Here is an 8255-nt window from a genome sequence, read left to right on the forward strand (position 1 = left end):
CCAGAGCCTGTGCTCCGCAACGGGAGAGGCCACAACAGTGAGAGGCCCGCGTACCTCAAAAAAAAAAAAAAAAGTAATCTTGAGGAGTACACAGCTGTGAGGAAGGGCCGCGATGTCCTGGGTGGATTAAATTTGACTCTCTCATGAGACGGACGTTCCCCAATAGTTGATAAATGTCTTTCTTTAGTGGGAAGGAAAAAAATGACACTAAATCATCTGATTTTTCTTTACTGTTTGATTGGAATGATTCCATGGCCGTGGGTGTGGCAACATCACCACTGGGGTTTGGTGATGTGACTGGAGCTGTTAGTGTCAGAACACACCAGGCAACCCATTGTAGGGAGGTGCCTTTCAGAGAAAGAGATTCCCCCTGGATACGGTCAGTTAAAGGGAAGAGTCGTTACTTTCTTACACATCCTCAAGTATGTGATCTATTTATGCAAGTGTATTTGTGTGCACACAGGGTGCTATGCAATTTCTGGAAAATTATGAAAAAGAAGACATAACAGTAGCAGAACTGGAAGGAAACTCAAATTCTTTGTGGACCATCAGCCCTCCCAGTAAGCAGAAAATGATACACGAGCTCATGGATCCCAATAGTAGCTTCTCTGTTGTTTTTTCATGGAGTGTGCAGAGGTAGTTACTGTATTTCCATGCATAATTCCCCCTTCCCCAACCTGAACTCGGGGCGGGGGTTGGGGGGTATGGAAGGATACACACCTCAGATTAATTCTGATCTTGGTTCACATTACTTCCTGGGAACATTCATTCGATGCTACAGCTAACATTTTTGTTTATTAAATAATGATTTGCCTGGGAATCATTGACAAAATGAAGAACTTACTAGTTTTCATTTTTCTACTAACTTCAGCTTTAAAGAGGCTGGCAATGAGATCTGTGACCAAGAGAGAAAGGTGGAGAGAAAAGAAAGAGGGTGATGACTCATAACATGAAACTGAGTCGGGTGAAGTGTAAGATTTCCCTGAGCTTGTGGGTCTGGTCTTTTTTTTTTTTTTTTTTTTGTGGTACGCGGGCCTCTCACTGTTGTGGCCTCTCCCGTTGCGGAGCACAGGCTCCGGATGCGCAGGCTCAGCAGCCATGGCTCACGGGCCCAGCCGCTCCGCGGCATATGGGATCCTCCCAGACCGGGGCACAAACCCGTATCCCCTGCATCGGCAGGCGGACTCTCAACCACTGCGCCACCAGGGAGGCCCGTGGGTCTGGTCTTAATCACAAAGGACTTGCAGTGCTGGGAACCCTGATTCTCCCTTGCCGGCCTCCAGCACTTGGGGAGCCCCAGCACCTCTTTTCTCCGAGCCTGAGCTGGGAGAGCCTCTGGGCAGTCCCAGGACGGGAGAGCAGGGAGATTCCTTCCCATCCCACCTGAGCCTCTGGCCAGCCTGCGGCCACCATGCAGCACATCTCGCAAAAACGTTCTTGCATCCGAAAGCCCGATGTGTCTGGGGGGCCGTTGGGGGGCCTGGACGTAATACCTGGGCTGATTAGCTCAGTTTCCTTCACAGGAAACTGAGGCTGTGACTCAGGACTCTGGGCAGTCCCGTGACAGGTTTGTTGGGTCCACAATACCAGCTTCTTGGTCGGAATTAAGAAAGAATCATGATAGGTAAGGAAGAAAGCCTTCTAGAATCTGACTTCACAAGGAAGTAGTAAGAAGTATTTTGAAGGAGGCTGCTCAGAATTTAAAGAACTCCTTCTTTAATCTTATTTTCTCCTTTTAAATGTCCCAAACTCCTCACGTGGAATTCTGTACTGGCAAAAATGCACTTCCTAGCCCTTCCTTTGAAGAGCCACCAAAAGAAATTAAAACTCAATTTCTGATTGAACATTCTGCTTTTGATTGAGATATAATTGACATGTAGCATTATTTTAGTTACAGGGGTGCAACATAATGATTTGATATTTGTATAGGTTTCACAATGATCACAAGAAGTCTAGTTAACATCCATCACCACACAGTTACCAAAACTTTTTTCCCTGTGAGGAGAGCTTTTAAGATCTATTCTCTTAGCAACTTTCAAATATACAGTACAGTGTTATTGACTACAGTCACCATGCTGTACATCCCCGGGACTTACTCATGTTATAACTGGAATTTGTGCCCTTTGACCCCCTTCACCCATTTCATTCACCACCACCCCACCTCTGGGAACCACCAATTCATTCTGTGTATCTATGAGTTCAGGTTTTGTGTTTTTTATGTTTAGATTCCACATATAAATGTGATTATATAGTATTTCTGACTTATTTCACTTAACCTGGCATTAGGCTATCACAAATAGCAAGATTTCATTCTTTTTTATGGCTGAATAATATTCCTGTGTGTGTGTGTGTATGACATCTTCTTTATTCATTTATCTGTCAGTGGACACTTAGGTTGCTTCTGTATCTTGGCAATTGTAAATAATGCTGCAGTGAACATGGGGGTGCAGGTATCTTTTCGAGTTAGTGTTTTCATTTGCTTTGGAAAAATACCCAGAAGTGGGATTGCTCAGTTACATGGTAGTTCTATTTTTAACTTTTTGAGGAACCTCCAAACTGTTCTCCATAGTCGCTGCAGCAACTTACATTCCCACCAACAGTGCACAAGGGTCCCCTGTCCTCCATCTCCTCACCAGCACTTGGTAACTCTTGTCTTTTTAATCATGGGCATCATGCCATTCTGACAGGTGTGAGGTGATAACTCACTGTGAACATTCTTTTTAAAACATAGATTCTCTGAGTCCCCATGGAGACTAACGTCGCTGGGCTAACATAAAGTGTTTCAGAACCCGTTAGATCATCAGGGATTTCTCTTGTGTCCCCACACTCTTCCTCCTCACCTGTATCTGTGTTAAAGGTGTCTGAGGCCTCCCTGGATGTCTAAGAGGCTGGCTGTAAAGGTGAGGAGGACAGGTTGAGGTTGACAGTTGTGGACCCAGTGAAACTTGGTGAGATGAATAATTCAGTGAGTTTTTAACCTCTCCTGCAGACTTCTGAATAACCACTGACGTTGAGCTTTTTTTTTTTCTTCACAGAAACATGAGTCTGGGTGCAAAAGCAGAAATAGCCACAGATAAGCTTTCTTTTCCTCTTAAAAACACGACACGAGAGCACATTGCTAAAATGATAGCTGGCAACAACACAGAAAGTTCCAAAACGCCAGTGTAAGTTGATTGTCATTTTTAATAGTGTTAGAAGGTGTATCTGGTCCAGATCTCCTCTACAAATACGTGTGTGCAAGAAACGCCATTTCTTCCTTCTTTGGTAACTCCAGTGAGCCTGTACTTAGAGTCCTCGATGGGCTGGGTCAAAGCACGTCTGCCCTCCTCCCGCCCCGCCCCTGCCCAGCTGGAGGACTGACCTCTTCTCTGGGGAGCAAACCTTCCTCTCATCTGACCGTAATCACCAAAAGCCAGGGAAAGGCCCTGGGAGACCCTTTTCTACTATTACCCCTGCCCCTGGGGCACCAAGTGCCTGGCTAACAAATGGGCGTTGAGAAGAAGGCAAGGGGGTGGGTGGAAATTTGAGGGAAAAAACTGTATCTTATTATATTATCCTGCTACATACTACTCCACTCCAAACATCTGAGCTGTGATGTTCAGATTCTAATATGAGAACCAGCAGGAGAAGAACACTGCCATTGGTCCAAAACTGCTAAGTGAACTATTCCAGACGCCCACCAGCCGCAGCCCAGCTCTGTCCCGTCTGCCCCAGCCCCAGGTCAAAGTGCTGAGTGTGAGGACTGCCACGATGCAGCCCTCAGACATGGTCCCTAAAGTACCCCCTTGTCAATCCCTAAATACTAAGGGCCCCTGAGAACCGTCGGATCCTCCCCCATCACTTCCTGGATGAGAAAACAGCCCTGGAAAGATGGAGTGGCCCGTGTGCAGGGTGGGCTAAGGGCTAGGATGCCCGTCCTCTGCCCCCCACCCCCACTCCCGTCTCTGGATCAGCTCGGGCAGCCCACTTCACTAGAGAGTTTTGAAATCCCAAAAATTAAAATTGGAAGAGTGGTGGGATCCTAGCAAGAAAGACAGCCCCTGGCTTCAGAAAAGTCACAGATGTGGGAAAATCTCTGCAGCAGTTTTTAAGCCATTAACCAGCTTGTGTACAGAGTTGGCATGAGTGTCTGGTTAGAACCTGGTGAATTTATTCGGCTTCGGAGACTTCTCATTTTAATGGAAACCAGTAAGCTATGATGACTGCACATCGCGTAGTTATAGGAAGACTCTCCCCATTACTTGTTTGAAATGAGGTCAAAAATAGCAACAACAACAGAAAAACAATTTTGCATGGGTAAAACAACTAAAACTTAATTATCCTTTTTTCTCTTAATGCCCAGGACCATAGAAAGGATTTACCCATACTACGTGAAAGCACCCAGCGACTCTAACTCCAAACCCATAAAGCAACTTTTATCTGGTAAGAATGAGAAGGAATTGTTCCAGAACGTTTCTTAATCTTTCGTTTATTCAATGTCTGTAGTTTGCCTTTTCAGCCTTTATCAAGCTCCTTTCCAGTTTTCTTCCCCCTGTGACATGGTTTGCAAGAAGCATAAGGCTCCGGGCTGTGTCCACCAGCAAGAAGGGATCATTTACTCACCTGGGGGCGTGTTCTTCATCTTTCTTTGTTCATTGATATAGAACTTGATTGACTTAAATCCACGTTCAGTGACATGTTAACTGATTCATCAGAATCTGTTTACTTGTTTCTATTAGCAACCGTATCTTTGGCAGAAAACTGCCTAATACAGCATTAACTCTGAAGGCCCACGATAAGAACAATAAAAAGATGGCAGGAAATGGACTTGATTCAGCCCGACGGTGACTGAGTGCCAGTAGCAGGGCTCCATCTATTAAAGCTCTCAGCCAGCAAAACTCAGAAGTCACCTCCTCTGGGAAGTCCTCAGGGATCATACCACCCAGAAGTGGTCTCCCCCAGCTAACAGACCTTGTCAGTGCTGGAGGTTGCCACGTGCCCATAAATAGTGCTTGTGTGCGTGGTCTTTCCCATTGAACCAGGCTGCATGCAACCTGGTGACCCCTTAGCACCTCCTGGAGCACCTTCCTCCTGGAAGGCACTCAGTAAACGGTGGTAACATGAAAGAATCCATCAGTTCCATCAACAGTCAGCTACTGGGGTTTTTTAATGTCTTAATTAGTTGTTGGGAATTGTCAGCCAAGATGCTCCGGTGATGCGTCTCCATTCACCCTGTGACTTTGCTGCTGTCTCATGTAGCAACAGGACTGGCCTCTTAGAGAAAGAGAGAGACCCCCACGGCCAGGCCCCCTCCTCCTTTTCCTCTCACAGAGCCGATGTGCCCATGTGTCCCCATCCTGGAACCGGATGCCATGGGTTACCAACCAGGCCATCCTGGTTCATCCGAGAATGGCTGAAGTGCATTAAATCTATAAACTCTCCTGCTAATTTGATTTCATGTTTCTCCTTCTCCAGAAAATAATTTCATGAACATCACCGTCATTCTGTCCAGAGACAATACAACTAAATCCAACAGTGAGTGGTGGGTTCTCAACTTGACTGGGAATAGAATCTACAACCAGCATGCGCAGGCCCTGGAGCTGGTGGTCTTCAATGACAAGGTCAGCCCCCCAAGCCTGGGGTTCCTGGCCGGCTACGGGTAAGGAACCATTTCACCATAACAGTTACGAGATCCCACTTCTGTATCCCACCAAGTTGAGGATGGGAAGTCTTTTATCTTCTTAGAATTCTCAAATTCTATAGCTGCATTATTAGAATTCACAGATCCTTGGCCCTTCATTTTATTTTTTAATTTTATTGAAGTCTAGTTGATTTACAGTGTTGTGTTAATTTCTTCTGTACAGCAAAGTGACTCAGTCATTCATATATATATATATATATATATATATATATATATATATATATATATATATATATATTCTTTCCATTATGGTTTGTCACAGGGCCCTTCGTTCTAAAAGCTGAGGAAGCAGAGTCCCAAAGAAGTCAAAAATACCTTGTGTGAGTCCCACCACCAAGCATAGGACCAGAAGCCATATTTCCAGCTTCTTAACTATTCCTTCCTGTTACAGCACAGTTTAGTGCAATTCAGGGCTTAAACTAGAAATGGGCAGAGTTTCCTCTTTTCTGCTAACATTGCCTTCTGACCTGAACAGATGAGAGTCAAGTAGAAATCACAGTTTGGGACATGCCTGATGTTACCATTTCTCCATGTTCTGACACTTCAACCCTAGGACAGGCACACCCCCTACAAGACGCTAGTACAAAGTTTTCTACGTCCCAGAATGAGCCTCTTAAGAAATCATTGTCTATCCAGAATTTTATTATAAACATGAATCTCTGAGAAAGGCCGGGCAAAGTCCTGGGTACAGAAAAGTGTATATAACAATTGCATTTCTATCATATATATATATATATTTTTTAACATCTTTATTGGAGTATAATTGCTTTATAATGGTGTGTTAGTTTCTGCTTTATAACAAAGTGAATCAGCTATACATATACATATATCCCCATATCTCCTCCCTCTTGCGTCTCCCTCCCAACCCCATCCCACCCCTCTATCTACCATATATGTTATGTAGCTTATGCATATAATATATGCAGTAAAACCACCAGAAGTTCATACACGAAACTATTAACATTGGTTGTTTCCAGAATGTAAGATTTCAAAGGACTTTCATTTTTCAAGTCCTACAGTTCTGTAATGTGTAATTTAAAAAAAAAAAAAAAAAAAAAAAGAGCATGCATTACCTTTTTAATCAGCAAAAAGGTCAATGTTTTCACCAAAGGGAAACAACTTAAGCTTTGGTAAGTCTATCATGTCTTTTATGGCGTCTGAGAGAAAATGTTCATTATTTTTTTCTTTTAGGCATGTTCTCTTAACCGTATGTAACGGCCAGATACATTTCTACCTCATTTTTTTTTTTTTCAGTATCATGGGCCTCTATGCTTCAGTGGTCCTGGTGATTGGGAAGTTTGTCCGTGAATTCTTCAGTGGGATTTCTCACTCCATCATGTTTGAAGAGCTTCCGAATGTGGATCGGATTTTGAAGTTGTGCACAGATATTTTCTTAGTTCGAGAGACCGGGGAGCTGGAATTGGAGGAGGACCTCTATGCCAAATTAATATTCCTGTACCGTTCGCCAGAAACCATGATCAAATGGACCAGGGAGAAAACAAACTGATGCCCCAGGCCACAGACCACAAGCCAAGTTCACATTGGAATTTTCCAAAGAAAAAAAGAGAAAAGCACAATACTCTCCTAAGAGCTAAGCATTTCTAATTCGGTGGAAACGGTCTCTCTTCTGACTGGTGCAGAAGGACTGGGCTTTCTTTTGCCCTCAGAGCTACGAGCAAAGGTACTCTCGAAAAGTCCTTTGTAATTCCATTCTTCTGAAATCAGGGCTACTCGCTTTATGTTTTAGTCCCGGTGTCTTGCAGTCTGATGGACTACGTGGAAGAGTCATTGATGGGTCTCGTCCCTCAGAGAAACGGAATAGGAGGAGGAGGAAGGAAGGAGAGGCCTTCTCCTGTGAGGGGCGGTGCCCTCCGAAGAGACGCTACAATGCAACGCAATGCACGGGGCTCTGCGGCCAAGGGGACGCTGCTGTGAGGAGGACGGGGGCCCTGCAGCCCGAATACGCAACAGAACGGGGGCTGAAAACTCCTATCCATATGTCTAGCGGGGAAACAGGGAGGGGAGGGGGTCAGTGACCCATGGCGATGCCAGTGGAAGGATAAGCCTCATCCTAAGCAAAAACATAATATTAGTGACACTTACTGCCTTACCTTGACTGAAGACTAATAAGAAATCTTTCCATTAAACACCAGTGACCTCTCAGGAAAAAAAAGCAGCAAAACGAATACGTGGACATGGTGTTGCTGAGGCCCAGGTGGTGACTCACTCCGACCTGGTGGTTTTCTGGTTCAGAGAGTTACTGCTCCCCGAGAAACACCGACGCGCAGCTGGAGGCGGCGTCCTTGGACGTTGTCACCTTTACTGACTGAGGTCTGAGCGCTCCTCCACCCCACCCCCATGCTTCCTCCCATTTCCATGATTCACGGCAGTGGTTTTTCCAGTATGTGACATTTTTTTTCCCCCTGTTTTTCAGGTCTATCAACGAGTTTACATATTCCAATTCACATTTTTACATCTGAGACGGGTTTTTTTAAGTTCAAAATTATGGAAGAAATATGTATATTGAGCTTGGGGAAATAAACAAATGGCCTTTTCTTAAATTATTATTATGGGT

General features: G+C 44.7%; 1 protein-coding gene across 4 annotated transcripts in view; it reads left to right on the forward strand.

Moving 5' to 3' along the window:
• Nucleotides 1-7475, forward strand: part of PIEZO2 (piezo type mechanosensitive ion channel component 2) — a gene marked incomplete at its 5' end in the record, with an annotated part of 352743 nt that extends 345268 nt beyond the window's left edge. For all 4 annotated transcript variants that reach the window (XM_079717696.1, XM_079717698.1, XM_079717697.1 and 1 more), the window contains 5 exons: nucleotides 464-636; nucleotides 3036-3164; nucleotides 4343-4422; nucleotides 5455-5638; nucleotides 6935-7475. In XM_079717696.1, the coding sequence (XP_079573822.1) occupies nucleotides 464-636; nucleotides 3036-3164; nucleotides 4343-4422; nucleotides 5455-5638; nucleotides 6935-7187 (819 nt within the window). In that variant the 3' untranslated portion in view covers nucleotides 7188-7475. The remainder of the gene's footprint in view (nucleotides 1-463; nucleotides 637-3035; nucleotides 3165-4342; nucleotides 4423-5454; nucleotides 5639-6934) is intronic.
• Nucleotides 7476-8255: the final 780 nt, after the last annotated feature.

The sequence above is a fragment of the Hyperoodon ampullatus genome (genome assembly GCF_949752795.1).
Source record: "Hyperoodon ampullatus genome assembly, chromosome: 13".
In the NCBI taxonomy this organism is placed as follows: domain Eukaryota; kingdom Metazoa; phylum Chordata; class Mammalia; order Artiodactyla; family Ziphiidae; genus Hyperoodon; species Hyperoodon ampullatus.